Raw genomic sequence first — 24,175 nt, forward strand, 5'->3', positions numbered from 1 at the left:
GTGTGTCTGTGATCACTTTGTGTTCACTCCATGGGTGTTTTTATGGAATTTCTATTCTTGGGACATCAATTCTCAGGCCCACACAGGTGCTTCACCCATCCTGGGCCTCTGCTGGAAATCCCACCATCCCCTAAGGGGTATTTTCCTTAGAACAGGTGGATTTTCCCTAAAATACTTGCTCTGTGTGTCTGTGGTCACTTTGTGTTCACTCCATGGGTGTTTTTATGGAATTTCTGTTCTTGGGACATCAATTCTCAGGCTCACACAGGTGCTTCACCCATCCTGGGCCTCTGCTGGAAATCCCACCATCCCCTGAGGGGTATTTTCCTTAGAATAGGTGGATTTTCCCTAAAATACTTGCTTTGTGTGTCCGTGGTCACTTTGTGTTCGCCCCATGGGTTTTTATGGAATTTCTGTTCTTGGAGCTGTCCTTTGAACAGATCATTTCCTTTTCACATTCCAAGTAGGAAGTTTGAGGTCCCAAAGCAATTCCTGGACAAGAATTCCATCTGAAATTCAGCTACAAAAAGGCACCTGCCCAGGATTTTATGATTTATCAACAATTCCTCATCTCAAGGACTGGTTCCCTTCAGAATAAACACATTAAAAATACTAAAAACCAGGAAGAAATTGAATTTTCCTGGCGGAACGTGTTTTTTAGAGGCCAAGATGAGGAGAGGAATTTAGTTCAGGGTTAGAGGACTCAGAGCAAACATTAGCTGAAGTCCAGACCCATAAACTCAGCTCAAATAAATCCCCACGGCCTGAAAAATGCTGATATTGTGATTTCCATGCTCACATTTACATTTAAAAAAATGCCTCTTTGTTCTCAGTTGTGGTGAATTATTAAAATGAAAGGAAAACACAAAAACAAAGCCCCAAATAAATGATTTTATTTACATTTCATGGCCCTGGAATCAATCTAATGAGCAGGAGATACATGAGCAGCACAGAACAGTCTGACTCACTTAATTTGTGGCAATTAAAAGCATCCATTAATTACAGTGATTGACAGTGGAGGCAATTCCAGGAGTTACCAAACCCAATATTTGAGAAAAGTTCCTAAGAACCTCGTCCCATTGCCTTGGAGTTTTTTCCAATGGAGAGAAAATTAGTTTAAAACAAAAAACTGCCCCAAAATCCCCAGGTTTCAGTTTCTGTAATTTGGGTTTTCCCCTGGAAGTTTTAATGGGATCCTTTCCTTTGTGGAACTTCAGCCTTGATATTCCACGGAGAGACTTCCAAAAAATCAGATCCCAAATGCAAACCCCTGGCACGGGCCCAAAACTCCTTTCACAAGCACTGAACCTGCCTCAGATCAAAGAGTTCTTTAAGAGACAAGAGAAAGAGATAAACTCCCTTCCCAGCTGGAAGAGAAAGCCTTATGGAAATATAAATTAAAACAAAAAACCAACCAACCAACCAAACAAACAAAAAACAAAATCAGGAATTTTGGCTTTTGCTGCAAAGGATTTGCAGAAAAAAACACCCCAAACGCACAGATTTTTTACATTAAAAAAAATTAACTTTAAAGAGCATCAGTTTGGGCTGGGCAGCTCCAGACTCACCTCAAACAAACCGACTCCAGAGATTTATCTGGGAGATTCCTCATCCTGTTTTTTCCTGGCATGCTGATTGTTGTTGTTGATGATGTTGTTGTTGTTGTTGTCGATGTTGTTGTTGTTGTCATCAGTAAATTGATTTTCTGGCTTTAGGAATTCCAGGGCTCTGCTCTGATCCTTCCCGGCTGCTTTGCATATGGAGATGAAATCAGAGGAAGCTGCTGCAGCTGCTTTGCTCTTCCCTATAATTTCCCAAATTGGGCTCCAAGGTCGCTTGGCAGAGAGGAAATCATCGGTGTCATTATCCCAGATCAGGGCAGAACACGATCTTCATCACTCATTCTTCCCCAGATTTTATCGGGGCAATGCCAGGCTTGGAAGAGAACAACCAACAACAGCGAGCAGGAAAATAAACAGGCTAAAATTTGGGAATTACTGCACGAATTTAAGGCTGGTTTGGATCCTGGAATTCCTATTTTGGAGCAGTTTCTGAGCTGTCACCTGGAATCCAATTTCCAGATAAAGGGATGATATTTGGGGGTGGCTTTTTCATTGGATAATTATGAGATTGAAGGGGAAACAAGGGATTAACTTAAATCACCACCAACTGCTTGTTAATTATTTGTATTTACAGTTCTGTTTTATTGCTTAGACCAGAGCAGGATCTCGGTTCTGTCCATTTCTGTCCATTTCTGTCAATTTCCATTCATTTCTGTCCGTTTCTGTGCATTTCTGTCCATTTCTGTTCATTTATGTCCATTTCCCCTGATTTCTGTCTATTTTCCTTGATTTCTGTCCACTTCCATCCATTTCCATCCATTTCTGTCCATTTCCCTTGATTTCCATCCATTTCCATCCATTTCTGTTCATTTCTGTCCATTTCTGCCCATTTCCATCCATTTCTGTCCATTTCCCTTGATTTCCGCCCATTTCCATCCATTTCTGTTCATTTCTGTCCATTTCTGCCCATTTCCATCCATTTCTGTCCATTTCGGTCCATTTCCGTCCATTTCCGTCCATTTCTGACTTGATTCCCTTGGTTCAATCCCACCAAAAATTAAGTTTTTCCTCTCATGGGGAAGTTTGGGGACGTTTTTACCTCCAGCTCCACAAAAGGTGGTGATTAAAAATTAAGCCCGCAAATAACTCCAGAGCCAAGGAATTCTTCCTCGCCACCCAACGAGATTTGCTCGGAGCTCGGGAATGATGACAGCACCCCAATTTCCTGGGAATCTTTCATCTTGGAAACAAAACACAGCTAATACTCTTTAATTCCCTGGATAAAACCTGGGGGAGCATGGAATTGCAGCCCCAGGAGGAAGCCTGGAGTGCCTGGGCGTAATTTGGGTCTGTCTAAAAGCTGGGCCAGGTGTCCCTCTGGGGCCACCACCCAAACGCCTTCTCCAGGTCAGGGTCACCTCCCTGGAGCAGCCAGAGGCTTCCCAGGATCACGGAATATCCCGAGGTGGAAGGGAACCCCAAGGATCATCACTGGCCCTGCCCAGAACCATCCCCAAGAGTCCTCAGAGTCTCATCCCGGGATTTTATAGAGGTCCTGGGTCAGCTGGAGCCGCCAGGAGTGGGCAAGGTTGAAGAAGGAGCTTTGATAAGGCAGCCTGGTCTTATGAGCTCAGCCCAAGCCCAAACCCCCAGAAGACTGAGGATTGGAGAAGGGGATTTTGTTCTTCTTCACTGAGGAGCTGGAGCATGTCCAGGGATGGGGACGGGGCTGGAGCAGCAGGAGAAGGGAATGGAGAGTCCTGAGGGAGCTGGGGGGGCTCATCCCAGAGAAAAGCGAGATCCAGAGGGAATTTGGGGCTCTTCCAGGGGGGATTTGGGATCTGATCGCAGGGAACGGGGCCAGCACAAGAGGCAACGGCCTCGAGCTGTGCCAGGGGAGGCTCAGGGTGGATATTTCCAGGGAAAATCCCTCCTGGAAAGGGCGGCCAGGCCTTGGGAGGGGCTGCCCAGGGAGGCTTGGAGTGGCCATCCCTGGAGGTGTCCGAGGGATCCCTGGAGGTGTCCGAGGGATCCCTGGACGTTGGGTTGGGTGTCCAGGTGGGGATCAGGCACAGCTTGGACTCGATGATCTTGGAATTCTTTTCCAGCCTCCGGGATCCTGGGGTTCTAAAGAGCTGCAGGATCTGCTCCTCAGGAAGGTGGGTGCTCATGGGTGAATTTGGGGTTATTTGGGGCATCTTAGAAATTCCACCCTTGCAAAAGAATTAATTGTAATACTTCATTAGCACCTGTGGAATGAGCCAATGCCACGGAGCGAATTCCCATTCCTGTATCGCCCCATGGCTCACTGAGGCGTGGTGCTAAGACCTAATTTAATCATCCATTAATGAGAAAGATATTAATTAAATCTTCATTTGCCTCCATTGCCTCATTAAAGCTGCTCATCTCAGCAAGAAAATCTGGCAGCTTCCTTTGAGTTTCTTCAAGGATTAAACCTGGAGCTGGTGGCACAAAATCCTTTAAAATGGATTTCTAGTTGGATTTAAGGGGGGACAAGGAAATTTTCCCGGAAAAAAAGCGCAGAGTTTTGTTATCCAGGGGAAATACTGGAATTTTTTCCAGATGCAAAGATTTGTACAGCACTGATTAGTCCAGATCAGCAAAGCCAGAGGTTCAGCTTGAATAAAATCTGTCAGAAATTCCAGTGCTCTCCTTGCTGCTGGAATTCACCAGGAATCATGGTTATGGGAAAAGGGAGATGGGTTCAAGCTGAAAAAGGGGAAATTTAGGTTGGATTTAGGGAAGAAATTGTTCCCTGTGAGGGTGGGGAGGCCCTGGAATGGATTTCCCAGAGAAGCTGTGGCTGCTCCATCCCTGGAAGTGTCCAGGGCCGGGTTGGATCATCCTGGGATAATGGAAAGGAGCTGGAATAAGATGACCTTAAAGGACCTTCCCAATTGAAACCATTCCAGGATTTTATGATTCTTAGGCCTGAAAAGGGATTTAAGGAGGAAAAGCAGCCCCATCCCTTCCCCTGGGTCTGGGCCAAGACTTGGCCTCCCTGACCTCATCCCGAATTTTGCTGCTGTGCAATATTGGGACTATAATGACAGGTTATCAGGAATAACCCGATTAATAACTGGGTGTGTCCCAACCTCAGATCTGCCCTCTGGATGGAGCATCCTTGGGCAGGTTGGGTCACTTCTGGGCACCAGTTTTCCCCTAATAAATGAGAATTTTACTGGGCCAAGAGCGGGGAAAGGGAAAAGCCTGCGAGGAGCAGTCGTGGGGTGGGATATCGGAAAGGGAACGAGGGATCTGGATCATCCTGGAGGTCGCTTCCATCCCGAACCATCCTGGGATTCCACGAAAATCAGAAGAAACAGCCGAGCCCCCTGTGCAAGGCCATAAAAACCATGGGAACACTGGGAAAGAAAACGGTGGGGTGGGTTTGTGGGAAGCGGGAAAAGGAGGAAAAAGCAGGGAAAAAAGGCAAATTGGCAGGAAAATCCAGGATTTTCTGATGCACGCTTGGTTTTCCAGGCTGCAAATCAAAATAATGATATTAATTTTATTTTAAAATATATTAATAATTATTTTAATTAAGATATTAATATTAATAATAATAGGCTTAGGCAGATGAGTGGAGAATGTTGAGGGCTGGTTGGGGCAAAAAACATGGCATGGACCCAAACAAGGTCTCTGGGGTTCAGACCGTGGAAAAAAATGGGATCAGCTGGATCCAAAAGGGATCGGATTGATCCAACGGGGATCAGATTGATCCAAAAGGAATCCAGGTCTGAGTTCTTGGTGGAAAAGCTGATGGTTCTTCTCCAAAAACTTCAGTTAGGAGAAAAGGGGGAATTTGGGGCTCTTCCAGGGGGGATTTGGGATCTGATCGCAGGGAACGGGGCCAGCACAAGAGGCAACGGCCTCGAGCTGTGCCAGGGGAGGCTCAGGGTGGATATTTCCAGGGAAAATCCCTCCTGGAAAGGGCGGCCAGGCCTTGGGAGGGGCTGCCCAGGGAGGGTTGGAGTGGCCATCCCTGGAGGTGTCCGAGGGATCCCTGGACATTTTTCTGGAATCAGGCACAGCTTGGACTCAACCTTGGAGATGTTTTCCAACCTCAATAATTCTGGGATCTTCCTTGAAGAAAAAAGAAAAACTAAAAAAGGAACAATTTCCATTCCTCTTCTTCCTGAGCCCCGTGTGGAACTGGAGATTGTCCAACTCCTCGAGCTGGATGGGGTGGAGCCGCTGGAGACGATGAGTCAATCCCGATGTTTTGGGGTCCGCCCCACCCGTGACCTCATTGCCGGAGTTTTCCCAACCTTTCCCCCGCAAGCCAAACAAGAAATGTGGGATCTCTGAGCTGCCGCCGGCTTGAGGAGGCCGAGCCACGGCTCACAGGCTGATCTTCCGAGATATTGGGATCGTTGCACCATCGCCAGGATCAGGAACGGGATCAGGAAAGTGGGGCACACGCAAATGGGGGCCGGATAAACAAGGGGATTTAGGGGAGTTCCCAAAATGTGAAGGGAAAGATTTAAATACGGATAGGCAGGGAATATTTGAGGGGATTGTTTTGGCAGGAACAGTTTTGAAGGGAATTGGGAGAGTGGAGAAACCTCCCGTTTCACACAGGGATGGCCAGGTGAGGTGAAAGAGCCCAGAGAAGGGCACAGAGGAAGGGAAATCCAGCAAAAACAAGGAAAAAGCATTCTCAGATGTTGGAATTCTGCCTCCCGGCTGTTCAGGAGCTGGTTTAACGTTCCTGACGGGTTTTCCACAATCCCTTTTCCCTCTGAAGGGAAAACCCCCTGGACTGGGGCTGGTCCCCGAAGGAGGAGCCCACCCTGAGGGTGGGGAGGAATTCCAAAATTCCAGTTGGTCAAGGGCAGCTCTCAAACCTCCCCAGCCCCAAAAAACCCAGGGATTTGGGATTTATCCAGCTTTCCTAGTTAGGAAAATTTCCCTGGAAAAGGAAACGAGGAAACCGCTGGGATAATGCAGAATAATTTTAATGGGAAGGGAAAGAACGAGGCTGAAACGAAATGAAATAAATAAAATAAAATAAAATAAAATAAAATAAAATAAAATAAAATAAAATAAAATAAAATAAAATAAAATACGGAGTAAAGGACGCAGATCCAGGTGAAGATTCTTCACTTTCATCCTGGAATTTTGGAATGGTTGGGGTGGGATCATCCAGATCCACGGGCAGAGGACACCTCCCACTATCCCAGGTTATTCCAAGCCCATCCAACCTGGCCTGGGACACTTCCAGGGATGGAAACATCCACATTTTTTGGGGCAAACATTTCCAAGGTGTTAATTTTTATATAAAATGAATTCATTTCCAGAATTTTTTTCCCTTTTTATTAAAATTAATCATAAGGAGATCTATTTTTTTCCCTTTCCCGACTTTCCTGCGGTGAAAGTGAAAGCCAGGAAGCAGTGACGGGATTGTGTTTGTGTTTATCCCAGGGAAAAGGGAACTTCCTGATGAGTGATTCCCATAAAAGCTAAGCCAGGCTTAATTAGGCCTGGCAGGGAAAGGCTTTGTCAGGTCTGACCACATTTGGGGTGTTCCCCAATCAGTGCCTGCCTCGATTTCTCTGGAAAACCACAGAAAAGGAACAAACTGCTCCCACAAACCGGATTTCGAGCGTCAGGTTATTCCAAAATTTGGAGAAAAGGGAATTTAATGGCTTTATTCCGCTGCTTGGGAATGTCTGAGGGGAAAAAATCCAACTTAAAAACCCCCAACCTTAAAAACCCCAACTTAAGCTGAACTCAAATTCCCAAATCTGCTTTGGAGGAGTCTCCAGAGCCTTTGGATTGGGCTTGGGTCTGTGTCACACTTCCAACACCTCTTTTTCCTCCTTTGCTGCATCCGCATTTTCCATTCCTGGCTTTTCCAGCTCTGGAATTTCCTCCTGGCTCCCGTTCCCAGGCGGCTGCTGGCTCCCGCAGCTGCTTCTCCTGCAGGGATGGATCCAACGGGAATTAAAGATGTAGGAGCAGCGCGACGCCCGCCGGGAGCTGAATTTCGGCACGAACCCCCCGGAACGCGGGATTTGTGCTCCCAGGGATCTCAGGGAGGTTCTGGAGGTCCCCACTCCTCTCTCCAACATTCCCGAAGCCTCCCGTGGGTCCACGCTGAGGATGGGCCTGGAGCTGAATTCCGGCACGAACTCCCCGGATCGCGGCGTTTCCTCTCCGTGGGATCTCAGGGAGGTTCCCGCTCCTCCCTCCGGCATTCCCGAGGATCCCAGCACCGTGTCCTGCGGGCAGGTGCTGAGGATGGGCCCCGGGAATGTCACGAGCACGGGAGGGGGGAAGATGATGACTCGGGAAGCGCCGCAGGAAACCACCCAGGGATGGCTGGAGCTGGAGGCCGCCGGCCGCGGGCAGCGCCCCTGGAATTCCGAGCACATCTGGGAGGAAAGCCGGAGAACCTGCAGCCAGAGCAGCAAAAACCTCTTGGAATTACACAGTTTATTCCTATTTCTTCGTAAATCCCAGGTGGGAAAACCCCCCATCAGTGAATATTTCTTTTCTTTTTTGAAGTTGATTCCATTTTAGAATTGTATTTTTGGTTTAATTTTTAAGTGTTACTTTTAAATTCTGAGGCGTGTTTTTAGGGTTTTTTTTTAATTCTATTTAATTTTCATTGTATTTTTTAAACGTCATTCATTTTTTTAAATTTTCATTTTTAAAAATTCTATCTAATTTTCACTGCGATTTTTTTTGAATTTCATTTCGCTTGGATTTTATTTTTTAAAATTTCGTTTACTTTTTTCGTTTTATTTTTAAAGAAATCATTTAATTTTTCATGTTGCTCTTGCATTTTCATTTCATTTTAAAATTTTGTTTCTTAAATTTTATTCAATTTTTTATTTTAACTTTTAATGGGGTTTTAAAAAATTATTTAATTTTTAATTCTGTTTCTTTTAAATTATTTAATTTTTTTTTAATGCTACTTTTAAACTCCTGGCTCAGTTCCAGCTTTTCCTCTTTTCCCCCCTCAACCTTCCCAAAAAACCCCACCCTGGCTCTATCCACTCCACAATTCCATGATTTTCTATCCCTTCCCAGGATGATTTGTTTATTTCAGCCTGCCCAGCCCTCGCCGGGATAATTACCCAAAGCAGATTCCAGAGCCTGGGATCGTTCCCGGCTCCGGATCCGCGTCCGGAGTGGTTCCTTCCCCCTGACAGCTCCAAAATCCGTGATTTCCGTGCCATCCTCCCGGAATTCCTGGGAAAATCCTTCCTCCAGGGACCTCCAGATGAATTCCAGAGAGCCGAGAACTCCACAGGGAATTTTGGTGCCCAATTTTTTTTTTTCCCCTGGACACTGAATCCACCTTTTTGTGGAATTAATTCCAGAATATATCCTGGGATTTAACCTGTCAGGGTTAAAAGCTGTGGGATGTGGATGATTCCTGATAAAAATCCCTTCATTTTTGTCCCTGGAGGAATCCAGGCTCTTCCAGAGGCTCCTTCAGAGGTAGGTGTTGGGTGAAGTCACCAAATTCCTGTTTCTCTCCAAAGATTCCGCTGGAAAAGTCCAGGGGAATTCCATTATTTATCTCATGGGGGTTTCCATGGAGACCAAATGCTCTTTGGAGAGAATTCCCAAAGCTTTTGGGTGGGAAAGCAACGGAATTGGAGATTCTTCTTCCCAAAAATTGGAGTTTCGCACCAAAGAAATTCCCTGTCCGGCTGGAAACTGGGGAGAAACAACTTTTTAGGGAAAATGGGCTCTGATTTGGGTCATTCTGGCAGGAAAAGAAGGAAAGAAGATTTTCCTCCCTTTTTATCCCATAGAAAATAGATTTGATGTATGAATAATAAAATTTTGGGGGGAGTAAAAAAGGAAAATCTCAGGTTTTCTCCAATTTTTGGATGAAAAATATGGATAAAATGTTAACTGAGCATCCTGATTTATAGATGACCTGACCTTTAAAATCCCTTCCATCTCAAAATATTCCATGATTTGGTGACAAACTCATCCAGATCCCACCAGAATTAAAATCAAAGCAACTTTTAAGCTGCAGTTATTTATTGTTAATGAATAACAACATTCCAGCAGATTTTTGGGGGAGATTTTAACAAGAATTCCAATCCCCATGGATACCTTTTTAAGGCTGCATTCACCCCAAATATCCAACAAACCAATTCCCAGCAGAGAATCCCCCTTGGAATTTTTGAAGCCACAGAATTCCCGTGAAACCCCAGCTCGTTTCCCCCAAATTATTGAACAGAGGTGAGAGGAACTTACCAAAATTCCAGGAAGGAATCGATGGGAATGGCTGGGGGAGCCCTGAATTCTTGGAGTTTTATAAGAACTCCCGAACTTCCAGGAAGCTGAGGCAACCTTTGGGCACCAGGTTTTAATTGCCCTCCCCTCATGTGTAATAATCTTAATTACTCTTAATTGGTTTGGGGTTGTTTACCCGCGTTATTCCATTTTCCATGGGAATTCCTGTTACATCCCCCAGGGTTCCCTTTGGGTTTTTGCAGGAAAAGTTCTTTCCAGAGGTGATTTCACCATTTCTGCCTGGATTTCCAGTCCCGGGGTGGTTTGGGGGATTAAATCTGATCCCATTCCAACCCTCTTCCACGGGCAGGGACACTTCCCGCTATCCCAGCTCGCTCCAAGCCCAATCCCAAATTTCCTTGGGCTGAAAGTGCCTCAAGGGAGACTTAAATAAGAGGAAAAATTGTAATCCTGTGGATGCTGGAAAACGGATGAATTTCACGGGGTTTTGCTGATTTTCCGAGGATTTGGGTGGATCCTCGGAGCTGAGAGAATCCCGGAATTCCGGAATGGGTCAGGCTGGAAGGGACCCTCCTCAAAGCTGGCACGGGACTTTTGGGATGGCTCTGGAATATCCCCCCTGAGAGGGATTCCAACATTCCCTGGACAATCTGTTCTGGTGCTCAGGGATGAAATTCTTCCCTGTGTCCAGCTGGAAATTCCTGGGAATCAATTCCCACCCCTAGAAATTCCCCCAGGCTGAGCCGGAGCCGCTTCAGAGCCAGTTTTGGGGTGATTTTTGAGGAGAAATCGGTTGTTTTGCTTCAGGAACGTGCAAACCACCTGGAGTCGGGCTGGAGAACAACATCCTGTTTATCTGTGGAAGAGGCACTTCCATCCAAGAGGGAATATTCCAGAGCTGCTCCAAGCCCTGAGGAGCTTTTTCTGGGATAATTTGTTATTTACATTACGAGGATAAAACACTTTGCATGCATAAATTACTCGTGAATATTTCTGATAGGTTTTGATATCCCCTCGGTGCGTGGGAACCTCGTTATCGGGATTATTTCCCTCATCCCGCCCCAAAAGACAATTCCAGGTTCTCACGGAGTTTTCCAAAAAAATCAGCATTTGAATTCCTCTTTCCCAGTTGAGGCTGATCCCATCGAGCTCTGCAGATTTCTGGGAATATGGTGAAACTCCTATTTCATGCCCTTTGATAATAATTCCACGCAGCTCATGGATCTCTTGGAGGCTCCTGCTTGGAGCCTTCCTCCTTAAAACCAGCAAAAACCTCTGGAAAATTTGGAATTTATTTTATTCCTGTGCCGCTTAAACCGCAGAGCACCCAACCCTCCCCCCCTCCCCAGAGAGGGAACTCATTTTAACCTCCCAGTTTTCCTCGTAGGAAGGAGAACTCAGCAAAATTTCCGTTTGATTTCTGGAAGCGGGGAACTCCTTTGGGAATCGGGAATGGGAATTTGGGAATGGGATGAGGATGGAATTCCTGCCGCGCTTCTCCTCTGTCGCCACCAGGCGGCAGCAGCGCCCCGCGGCACTTTTGGGGTTCCCCGTGGCCTTTTCCAGCTCTCGTGACCTTTCCAGGGGCAAATCCCACCGGGAAAAACCTCTGGATGAGGCAGGGAAAGGGCAGCGGGAGAGGCCGAGGGTCGTCCTCACGTGGAGAGAGCGGAATTACGGCACAGTTCCACAGCTTTTTTGGGACAACGGGTTTTTATTTTGGCCTCTCAGCACAACTCCCTTATCGGGAGCCAATCCACGGAATCAGGAGCTCAGATTTTTACAATTCAACCTTTTCCTGCTGATCCATCCCCTCTCCCCCATTTTTTTTTTTTCCTCCTGCTGGGAGGAAAGGCTGAGGGAATTGGGAATGTTCAGCCTGGAGAAGCTTTGGGTTGACCCCACTGTGGCCTTGCAGGGCCTGAAGGGGCCGCAGGGAACATGGGGAGAGACTTTTTCCAAGGGTCTGGAGCTCCAGGACAAGGGGGAATGGGTTCAGATTGACGGGGGGAAGTCCAGGTTGGATTCTGGGAAGAAATTCCTGTGAGGAACATCATTCCCTTCCCACAGTAAACCCGTGGTAGTGAACGCAGCCCTAAAATTGGGATTATTTCCCTTATTTTATGCAAAGGAGTGGTGTGACAACGGGGACATTTTTTTTTTCCAGAAGCAGGAATTTAAAAGAGTTTAAAAGACGGAAAATAAATCAGGCAGAGAGCAGGAATCAGCTGCAACCTGAGTTTAATGTGAGTGGCACAACCAGAGTAGAATTCATCCCACAACAGTAAAAACAGGGTGCAAACGTTGTCACGAAGGCGCTGGGTGGAGGTTCCAAGTGGCTCAGAGCTCCTCAGCCTCTCCCCAACACCTTCCTGGTGCTGGAAAATCCGAATTTGGGGTCAAATAAAACGGGGGATTCACTCTGGGAGCTTAACACGGGCACCATAAGGGGTAAAACCAGGCTTGGGGGGTAGGACTGGGAATGGAGGGGGGACCGCCCCGAGCCCGCAGCTCCATCTGCTGAGGGATTCCCGGCCGCTCCTGCTCCTCCCTCACCAGAGCCACTTGGAAGCGCAGCGACTTTTCTTGGAGTGCCCGGAGCGCTTGGCCCCCGCCGAGGACAGGCGGGAGGGGCGCGGGGACCCGCGGAGGTGGGGACAGCGGGACTTGCTCAGGTGCTGCGCGGAGGAGCTCCTGGCCTTGGTCCCCTCGTGCAGCAGCGAGCCCTTGGCCACCGGTTTGTGCGGGGGACACTCCTTGGTCTCCTTGACGGCCACACCGCTCCTGGCGGTGCTCAGGCGCTGCTCCGAGGAGTAGCCGGTGACGCATTCCTGCGTCGGGTACCCCTTGGAGCAGCGGTGCGGGGCGACACCGCCCAGGTACTCCTGCAGGAAGGAGTGGCCGAAGCTCTGCTGCGGGGGACACTCGGTGACCCCGCGGAGGGGCAGCGAGTAGCCGCTGGTCAGCTCGGCGCAGCGCGAGGGGCACTTGGCCACCTTGTGCGAGCGGCACTCGCCCCGGCAGGACGCCGAGGAGCGGATGCCGCACGGGGGGAAGCGCAGCCGGCCCGGCTCGGGGCAGCGCGGGGCGCAGGGCGGGAGGCTCCTGGCCACGCGTTTCTTGTCGCCGCGGGGCCTCTCGAAGGCCGGCAGCGTCTGGGTGAGGCCGGCGACCCTCGGGACGGGCTCCAGGCGCGGCAGCAGCCGCGTGGTCTCGCAGGGCTCCGGGTAGAGCACCACGCACTTCTGCACCAGCGGCTGGCACGGCACCAGCGACAGCTGGGTGGCGGCGGGCAGCGCTTGGGGACAGCTGTGCCAGCGCGGCACCGGGCTCTTGGTGATGCTCAGGGGGTGGCAGGTGTTGGCGAAGGCCTCGGCGTGCGCCGGGCACTGCGGGAGGGTCTCGGTGATGAATTTGGGGCCCGGCAGGAGCAGCGGGGTGCAGCGCTCCCCGGGGTAGTGCATGGCGGAGCGGGGCGCTCAGACCTGCGGGGGAGAGCAGAAAAGCAGCGATTTGCGGGATTTTTTTGTGATTCAGCATCAAAACTCGCCCACGCCCCGCTCTCCTCACGGTCAGTGGTTCGAAGCGGGGTGTGTTTAGGAGGGGACGGAAAGTTCTGTCCTCAGCTCCAGGTTCTGCTCTCAAGAGGCTGAAAAAATCCGGAATTGCAGCTGAGGAGGTTCGTGCCACCTTTCAGACCTCGGCACTTCCCCCTCCTGAGCTGTTCCGTGACTCCCCGAGCACCTCCGGGCCCTCCCTGGGTCACCCTTTCAAGTTGAGCTCCTGCGAGATGAAAGAGGAGCCAAAATTACGGGTGTGGCCACCCAATAATAGCCGGGTGCGGCCCCAAAGCCACGCCGAGGGTGAGGAGAGGTTTGGGGCTCTCTGGAGCTCAGGTGTGACCTATCCGAGCTCCGATCCCCCAGGGATTTGGGGCCTGGAATGGGGCAGGGGCAGCTCTGGCTCCCTGTCACAGCAAATCCCAGGTTTTTTAGGGAAACGCAGCAGCATCGAGTCAAAACACCTGGGGGAAGGAAGGCAAAATCAAGGTCAAATCTCAGCTTGATAAAGGGATTAAATATCCTGGAATCTCAGAAGATTTGGGCTTGGAAGGGACCTCAGCCCAGCCATCCTGCCAGGACGGTGTCACCCGGAGCAGGTGACACGGGTGGGTTGGGAATGGCTCCAGCTTCACTGATTTGGGGAGAATTACACCCAATAAAGCAGCCCCCAGTGCCACACCAGGGCCCTGGTTTTATTATGGGACCCTAAAATCCGCTCCTAAAACCCCCGTGAGGGTGAACCCCCGCCCTCCGCCAAGGGGAGTCCGGCTGAGACCCGAAAAGAACCAGGTGGCACAAGCAGGTCCCCATTTTCTCCTCTGAAAATCTCTCCTTTCCTTGGAAATTGTAGGAAAAACCTTCCCAACTCCAGAAACACCCCAGTTTTAGGGAGTTTCCCCAGGTTTAAACAGGATTATTTTGACCAAAAATCGCTTGGTTCCAATATTTTTTGGAGAGTAAAGCATTAAATTCAGCAGCTGTGAAAAATAAATCTACGTTTTCTGAGCACCCCTAATTCCGATCGTTCCAGGATTTAGGGTTTCATCTTCCCAAATCCCATCGCGGGGTGTCCCAAACCAGGACAATTCGTTATCGCCACAATCAAACCAATCATTGTCCAATAAAAACAATGCCGGGAAAACAATGGCAGCAATTACCGCAACAGCTGAAGCTCATTAAGACAAAAATCTCTTAATTAGGGGGATTATTTGTGCCTCCCACTCATTTTTAGGGGGGTTTAGCTGGGAGGTTTTAGGAATTGGGGGTTTGACAGGTGCAGGCTTGGCTGGAGAGGCCTGATTTTCCCGTCTGAAATTCCGTCCGCTCCGGGCTCTGGTCGGAACAAAAATCCCTTTGTTTAAAATTCCAGAAAAGCAGCAGCAAATTCTTTTTCCCTCACTTCTTTTGGAGGAGCTGCCTCGGCTCTTCCAACTTCACACCCGATCCCCGCCGGGATCCAGCCCTTTATGGAGCCAAATCCTACCGGAGAACACAGGAAAAGACCCCACAAATCCCACTCCTGCCTCCACGATCCGCGTGGAATTTCTTCCCTGTTTTTCTTCAGCGCAGCTCCAGCCGGAAGAGCCGCGCATCCCAAAAGGCTGGAGGGATTAAAATCGGAATTTCAGGAGCTCCTGTGGAAGCCGGACTTACCCAGGTCATGAGGGAGAAGAACCGGAGAGAAGTGTCCAGGAAAGGCCCGGGATGGCCAGGCTTTTATGGAGCCTGGGAATGCCCCAGGGAATCGGGGAGGTTGGGTTTGGGTTGGGTGATGCTTTAATTGCATCCCAATCCCGGCCACGTGCGGCTCGGCGCTCCCAGGGATGTCCTGGATCACCAGGAGCTCCGGATCCCAGAGGTTGGACCAGAGAAAAACCCCAAGGATCCTCAGGGATCCCAAATCTGCCGTGCCCGCCCCGTGAAATTCCAGCCCAAAACAGCCCTTTCCACCCCAAAAAAAAATCCCAGTGGAGCCCAGCCAAGGGAATGAGCAAGGAATTCCTCATTCCCATGGGAGCTGCAGGCAGAAATCCCTTTGAAAACGCCGTCCAGGAAGGACTCCGAGCAGCCCGTAATTACTGGGACATGCAGATTCCTTCCCGGGAATCCAGGGAAGAGAGGGATCATTAGGAGCCAGGAACCCTTTTGGGACAGCTCCCAAAAATTCCCAGTCACAAAGGGGCCGGTCGTGCCCCGAGAGGTGACGCTTTTCTGGCACCACAAAGAGGAGAAGGGACCAGGCTCATGCCAACCCCAAAATTCCCATTTCCTGCTCCGTCACTCCCTTTGTTCCCTGTTTATCCCACAAAAACAAACCCCAGGGAAAATGAGCAGGGGCAGGGTTGGGAATGGCGGCTGGGAACGCGTTTTGGGAGAGTTGCTTCTGCACGAGGGAAGAGCCTGGAATTTTCTTAGTCCCTGGAATTCTTGGGTTTTTTTGGTCCCTTTAATCTGAATCCGACGCTTTTGGATTCCAGGGATTCGGGTGAGGTGCCTGGAAAAGAGGGGAATGTCATGGAATATCCTCGTTGGAAGGGGCACGCAGGGATCGAATCCAACTGCGGGCCCTGCACAGAATTCCCAGAATCCCACCCCATTCCTGGGAAAACGCTCCTGGAGCCTTGGGAATGCGGCCATTCCCATAGGGACCCTGGTCACCCTCTGCGGGAAGAATTTCCCTAAAATCCCAAACCTCCCCTGAGGTGAAATAAGTGAATTTTTGATGGAGTGAGTGGAAAATCCCATATCCATAGGAAGGATCCGCTGGGATCCTTTCCCTGGTGGTTCCCAACGGACACTGGGATGGTTTTTAGGTGATTTTTGGTGGATTTGGCAGTGCCACATTTACGCTTGGATTCCACATTTTGAAGGATTTTTTAACGTCAAGAATTCCATGATCGGAATATTGGGATATTGGAGTATTGGAATATTGGATTATTGGAATATTTGGATATTGGAATATTGGGATATTGGAGTATTGGAATATTGGAATATTTGGATATTTGAATATTGGAATATTGGGATATTTGAGTATTAGAATATTGGAATATTTGGATATTGGAGTATTGGGATATTGGAATATTGGAATATTGAGATATTTGGGTATTGGAATATTGGAATATTTGGATATTGGAGTATTGGAATATTGGAATATTTGGATATTGGAGTATTGGAATATTGGAATATTTGGATATTTGAATATTGGAATATTGGGATATTTGAGTATTAGAATATTGGAATATTTGGATATTGGAGTATTGGGATATTGGAATATTGGAATATTGAGATATTTGGGTATTGGAATATTGGAATATTTGGATATTGGAGTATTGGGGTATTGGAATATTTGAGTATTGGAATATTGGAATATATGGAATATTGGAATATTTGGATATTGGAGTATTGGGATATTGGAATATCTGAGTATTGGAATATTGGAATATATGGAATATTGGAATATTTGGATATTGGAATATTAGGATATTTGAGTATTGGAATATTTGGATAGTTGGATATTGGATTATTGGAATATTTGAATATTGGAATATTGGGATATTTGAGTATTGGAATATTGGATTATTTGTATACTGCAACATTTGGATGTTTGAATATTTGGATATTGGAATATTGAAACATCGGAATACTGGGATATTTGGAATATTGAGCTCCAAATTACGGCCCACAAACTGAATTTCCAGTGTTATTTTCTCCTTTCCCAGAAGCCTGGAGGCATCCCCGTGACTTCCATTTAATTTCCCAGCTCCATAGGAAATTACAGGGACACGGTGCCTCTTTTCCAGGTTGATCCCAACATTCCAGGGGCTGAAGGGAGGAACCCTGAAGACAAATCCCGACTCCAACCTGGATTCCTCTCACTTTTATGGAGTTTCCCTCCCCTGAACAACAGCGAACTTTTTAATGCTGAATTCCCTGACCTAAAATCCCAGGAACAAACAGGCGTCGGAGAGTGGATTAATCCCGGTTTTATGGGCTCCGTGATCCCAATTCCTTGGGAAGCTCGGGATCAAGGAGCCTCCAAGAGCTGCTAATTCCCGGTTGTGCGTGCCCAGTTTGGGCGAGCAGAGCATTAACACCATGACCTGGCATTAAAAATGTCCTTAATTAACATCCAAATGACCTTAATTAACATTTGCGAGGCCCTTTCATCTCCCGGAGGCTCCTGGGACACTGGGGGGGGGGGTCATTATTCCCAATTAAACACTGAGGAAACTGAGGCACAGCTGAGTCAGAGCCAGGGCCAGGCTCCAGCACAGCCCCTCCAAAACATCCCCAAATCCCGGTGACCCCAAAACCTGGGATTCAGCCCCCCGGGAAGATTTTTCCAGATGATTCCATGGGAAAAGCCACAAGGCCACCCCGGGATGGGACAACTCCTCCAAAGGTGATGGAGGGGCTGGGAACGTTGGGAATGTTCAGCCTGTGGAGACCTCAGAGCCCTTCCCAGGATCTGCTGGGGTTCCAGGGAAGCTGGAGAGGGACTTTTCCTCAGGACAGGACACAGGGAATGGGGTGAGAGTGACAGAAGGGGAATTTGGGTGGGATTTTGGGATGGAATTGTTCCCTGTGTGGGTGGGGAGGCCCTGGCCTGGGTTATTCCATGGATTCCCCACCCCTGGGAATGTCCAAGGCCGGGCTGGAGCAGCCTGGGATGGTGGGAATGTCCCTGCCCATGGAATGGGATGATTTTGACATCCCTCCAACCTAAACCATTCCATGATTTCATCCCTCAGTTTCGGGGGGATCCGGAGGGTTGGGTGGTGGCACCATCCCTGGCTCGGGGGGCGGCAGGAGCAGCACATTCCCTGCTGGAAAAAAACCCCAAACTCCCAGGAGAAGGCAACCCCCGGGATCTCCCAACACTTCCAGGAGCTCTTGGACAATTCCAGGTGGCACCTGGAGGTCACCGAGCCAGGGAGGGGCAGGACAAGATGCGGGACAGCGTCCCCAGCCCGGGCACACCCTCCTGTCCCCGCGGGCACCACCCGTGGTCATCTCCCGAGCTCCTCGGGGTGAGCTCCTGCTCCTTTTCCTAATGACGGGGCTCATCCGCTGCTTTTTCCAGCCCGGATTTCACTGGATTTAATAAAGAACTATTTAATATTTATTAAATATCTCTTATTAAATAAATATTCCGTATTTAATATTTCACGTTAAAGAGATATTTATTATTAAAGAAATATTTATTATTGAAGAAATGTTTAATATTAAATATTAAATAAATATGTCTTATTAAATAAATATTTAATACTAAATAAATATTTAGTATTAAATAAACATTCCATATTTAATATTTCACATTAAATAAATATTTATTATTAAATAAATATTTATTATTAAAGAAATATTTATTATCGAAGAAATATTTATTAAATATTTAATATTAAATATTTCTTATTAAATAAAGATTCCATATTAAATAAATATTTCTAATTAAATAAATATTTCTTATTAAATAAATATTTATTCTTAAATAAGGATTCCATAATAAATAAATATTTCTCATTAAATAAATATTTAATATTAACAATATATTTATTCTTAAAGAAATATTTATTCTTAAAGAAATATTCCGTATTTAACATTTCATGTTAAAGAAATATTTCTTACTAAATAAATACATATTATTAAAGAAATATTTCTTATTAAATGAATTTTTATTATTAAAGAAATATTTAATGTTAAATAGTCCATGTTTAATATTTCATATTAAAGAAATATTTATAATAGTATTAAACATTTCTGATAATATTAATAACATGATTTATAACGATATTCAATTAATATTGAATAAAAATTCAATTAAAAAACCACCAAGAGGCAGAAAACCAAGATTTTAATCAGAGGTCGGACAAGAATGTTTATTTAAGTTTATATCTATTTAAAGTATTCATATATTTCTGTAAATAAAGTTTGCTTTCAATGCACATCTTCAGCGTAAAGAATTTAATTGATTAATTACCTTTATAAGGAAACATTTATAAAATAATCCTGCTACAGCTTTCAGTGTTATTTCGAAGAGTTTTCCTTTCAAGTTGTGGTTTTTATCTTGATTAAGGGATAAAACATCGGCGTGGAACATCTCAGCTTTGTCCCGCCGGGAATTCTTGGGGAATTCTTGGGGAATTCCTGCTTGGGGATTCTGCTGGAGTCAAAAAACGGGAATTCTGGCCACATTCCAAAGGGAAAGGGCTCTCCTGGGCTGGGATGGTCCTTTTCCACCTGAATTTGAGGAATTCCCTCTCTGTGCACTGGAAAACGTCTGGAGTCTCCCTCCCTGGGGATATTCCAGAACCATCCCATGATCCGGGATCACCCTGCTGGAACAGGGAATTTGGACCCACCCTGGTCCTTCCTGACCTCGCCCATCCTGGGATTCTGAGGGAATTTTATCCCATTTCCTTCAGAAATTCACGTTCGGCTTCCGAGTCCAACCCCGGATGTTCTGGAAAGCTCCGAGCCTTGTGGAATCCAACTTAACCGGAACATTCCCTCCCAATTCCAGGAATAAATGTGGAGCTGGGATCTGGAGCAGTCCTCCTGAAGCTGTGGAGATCTGGACTCCTCAGACCTTTCTATTCCTTCGTTTAATATGATTTTTATTGCTTAAAAATCAGGATTTCTTGGAATTCGGTGGGAATTTCATCCCACCAACACCTTGCGGCAGATCAAGGAAAGAACCAGAGGCACCCAGAATGTCACCACGGAAAGGGAGAGAAACGCTGGGAAACCGGGATAACGCCGATGGGAGCGACGGGAGGAGATAAAGATCCCAAATCCCGATTTCCCAGGGATTGTCCTCATCCTGCTCCCTGTCACCAGGGCCACTTGGGAGCCGAGCAGTATTTCTTGGAGTGGCTGGAGATCTTCACTCCACCACACTGCTGGGGGACGCACTTGGTGGCACTTTGAGGGGTGACACTCTGGGTCCCACACTGCTGGGGGACGCACTTGGTGGCACTTTGCTGAGGGACACACTTGGTCATACCTTGCTGAGGGACACATCTGGTCACGCTTTGCTGGGGGACGCACTTGGTGGCACTTTGCTGGGGGACACACTTGGTGGCACTTTGCTGAGGGACACAAACTGTCCCATACTGCTGGGGGACACACTTGGTGGCACTCTGTTGAGTGACACTCTTGGTGGCACACTGCTGGGGGACACAGATTGTCCCACACTGCTGAGGGACACACTTGGTGGCACTTTGATAGGTGACGCTCTTGGTTACACACTGCTGGGGGACACAAACTGTCCCATACTGCTGAGGGACACACTTGGTGGCACTTTGCTGAGGGACAACCTTGGTGGCACTCTGCTGAGTGACACTCTTGGTGGCACACTGCTGGGGGACACAGATTGTCCCACACTGCTGAGGGATGCACTTGGTGGCACTTTGATAGGTGACACTCTTGGTTACACGCTGCTGGGGGACACAAACTGTCCCATACTGCTGAGGGACACACTTGCTGGCACTCTGCTGGGTGACACTCTTGGTGGCACTTTGCTGAGGGACAACCTTGGTGGCACACTGCTGGGGGACACAGATTGTCCCACACTGCTGAGGGATGCACTTGGTGGCACTTTGCTGAGGGATGCACTTGGTGGCACTCTGCTGGGTGACACACTTGGTGGCACTTTGCTGAGGGACGCACTTGGTGGCACTTTGCTGGGTGACACACTTGGTGGCACTTTGCTGAGGGACGCACTTGGTGGCACTTTGCTGGGTGACACACTTGCTGGCACTCTGCTGGGTGGCACAAACCTCCCCGCTCTGCTGCTGCGGGACACAAATGCTGGCCCCGCCGGTGTCACACTGCTGCGGGACACACTTGGTGACACACCTGCTGTGCCACTGCGGGGGCACACAGGGGGTGACGCTCTGCTGCTGCTGCTGGGCCACAGGCGCTGTCACCCACTGGTAGGAGACGCGCTGGGCTGCGCGCTGCTGGGGGACACAGGTGGTGACACACCTGGGGACACCCTGCTGGGGACAGAAGGTGCTCACACGCTGCTGGGGGACGCACCTGGTGGTGCTCTGCTGCTGCGGGACGCCCTTGGTGGCGTACGGCGGCCGCGGCACGCAGGTGGTGACACACCTGGGGACAACCTTCTGCTGGGGGACGCACTCGGGCTGGGGCACCCGCAGCTGCTGTGGCACGCACTGGGTGACACCGGTGACACCCGCGCCGCCCGTCACGCGCTGCTGTGGCACGCACGTCGTCACGCACCTGGGGACAATCTTCTGCTGCTGGAGGACGGGCGGGCACTGCTGCGGCACCTGCAGCTGCTGTGGCACGCACTGGGTCACCCCTGCCTGGTGTGGCACGCACCGGGTGACACCGGCGCCGCTGGTCGCGTGCTGCTGCGGTGGCACGCACGTTGTCACGCGCCTGGGGACAATCTGCTGCTGCAGGAGGTGCTGGGGCACGCAGAGGGGTCCGCAGAGCTGCTGGGGCACGGCCTGGGTGATGCTTTGCTGGTGGCACACGCTGGAGGACATCGCCCGCTGCAGGGGGACGTGGCCGAGCACGGCCTGGGGGATGCAGGTGGTGGAGTGCCACTGCTGAGCCGGGAAGGGGACGCCAGGGGACAGCGCCGCGGGGTGCTGGTAGAGCGGAGGGAGGTGCTGCTGGAGGTAGCAGGACATCTTGGGGACACTCGGCAGGACTGGAAGGACACGGACGGGGTTGGAATGAGGTGGACTTTGAGGTCCCTCCCAACCCAACCCATTCGGTGACACCTGAGGAAGCCTCTGGTCCCCAAACCTCAGGGACACGTCCCAGCTGTGCCACGGTCCCAGCACAGGGGGGAGGTCTTGGGGACATCCTGGGGACACTTGGGCAGGACAGGAATGACACAAGCGGGGTTGGAATGAGGTGAATTTTAAGGACCCTCCCAACCCAACCCGTTCGGTGACACCTGAGGAGGCCTGGACAGGTGAGTTTCTTGCAGTGCCCACACCTCGGGGACACGTCCCAGCTGTGCCACCGTCCCAACACAGCCCCAGCACCACCTGAGGGACCCAACTGCTCGTTTTTAACTCTGAACCACGGCCCGAATCCAAACTGGGGACACCTGGGGACACCCAGCACTGAATGTCCCACCAGAGTGACGAGGACATCGCTGAAGATCTGACTTGAAGTCACTCAATACCTTCTTGAAGCCCTCGTGGTCCCCTGTCACAGACTGTGACCCCCTCCCTATCCCTGGAGCTCCACAGGGAGCTGATTTGGGATCTCAAACTGATCCTGGAGCTGCTTTCCATCCTTAAATCCAACCCCCCATCCCTCCCTTCTCTCTTCTTGTGCCCTCCCCGTGATGCTTTGAGGAGAAATCCCAGCCCCAAGGAGCTCTGAACCTCTGGCCACCTCTGCCACAGCTGGAGAGGCCGAGGCCACCCAGGGTGGGAGTTCCCAGCTCCCCCCCCCGCCCCCCAAAGTTGAAGCTCATTAACAAAGCAAAGTTAATTAAAGGGCATTGAGACCATAACGGCTCCAGGCTGCTCCCAGCTCTGCTGGGATTGTGTGGCCCCACACAGCAGAGCTGTGCGGGCACTCCCCAAATCAAACAGCCCCCAAATTAATGCAAAACCCCCTAATGAATGAATGAATTTAATGAATGAATGAATTGAAACAAACTTCCCTCGCTCCCAAATTCCCCTTTTTCAGCAGCCAATCGGGGATTCAGATACTCAGCAGCGAACACCGAGAGTCCCCTCCCAGTTCCAACCCATCGGTTTGAGGAACCTCTCCCAGATAATCAGTTTTTATACGGAAAAATCGGGAATGAATCTGAATTTGGTAATCACAGAATCCCAGAGCGATTTGGGTTGGAAGGGACATTAAAGATCAACTCAACCCCTGCCATGGGACACCTTCTGCTGTCCCAGGTGGCTCCAGCCTGGCCTTGGACACTTCCAGGGATGGGGAAATCCATGGAATAACCTGGGCCAGAGCCTCCCCACCCACACAGGGAACAATTCCTTCCCAAATCCCACCCAAATCCCACCCGATTCCTTCCCAAATTTCCCCTCTTTCACTGAACCCATTCCCCCTTCTCCTGTCACTCCAGTCCCTGATGGAAAGTCCCTTTCCTGGCTCCCTTCTTGCAGGGAATGTTCTCCTTGGAAACCACCAATCCCACCCCAAAACGAGCTGGCATTTTTTCCAAAGCCACCCTGGATCTCACCAAACCCAAGTCCCACTTCCAAACCCCGTCCAAGCTGGCCTTGGACACTCGCCAGAACGGGGAATCTTCCCTGAGCAACCCAATCCAGCCCATCCCCACGCTCAGAATAAAGAATTCCCTCCTAATTCCCCATCCCAGCATCTCCAGAGGCTCAGGAACCGGACTCACCCAGCTCCTAGGGGTGGGAAGAACTTCCAGAGGTGACCAGCGCGTCCCAGCTCCGGGAGAGCTTTTATAGGGCCGCCGGAGGTGCCTGGGAGCCGCCAGGGCCCCATTAACTCCCGGCCCTCCTGGAGTGAGTCGGAGCCGCCGACTCATCCCCGACAATGAGTGGTTCCATGTCAGCTTCCCAGAGCGCGTAATTACCTCGGGATAATCCCGCCTGGCACGGGAAGCCTCGATGGCATTCGGAGCGGCAGCCCCAGCCTCGGGCTGTGTTTGGGGACTGAAGCCCTGGATGTGTAGGAGTGGCTTTCCAGGGGTTTTCCCATCCCTGGAGGTCTCAGGGGGAACGACTCCTTCCCAAATCCAACCGAAATTTCCCCTCTTTTCATTTTTAACTCATTCTCCCCTTTTCCCGTCGCTGCAGTTCC

The 24,175-nt window shown here is 49.3% G+C and overlaps 1 protein-coding gene across 1 annotated transcript; it reads right to left on the reverse strand.

Annotated features, from left to right (window-relative positions):
• Positions 1-12,364: 12,364 nt before the first annotated feature.
• Positions 12,365-13,276, reverse strand: LOC309583105 (uncharacterized protein; the record flags this gene model as incomplete). The annotated part of the gene is made up of 1 exon (XM_082298631.1): positions 12,365-13,276. One exon carries the CDS (start codon positions 13,274-13,276, stop codon positions 12,365-12,367), a length of 912 nt encoding a protein of 303 aa, XP_082154757.1.
• Positions 13,277-24,175: the final 10,899 nt, after the last annotated feature.

The sequence above is a fragment of the Coloeus monedula genome (assembly GCF_965178545.1).
Source record: "Coloeus monedula genome assembly, chromosome: 29".
Taxonomy (NCBI): domain Eukaryota; kingdom Metazoa; phylum Chordata; class Aves; order Passeriformes; family Corvidae; genus Coloeus; species Coloeus monedula.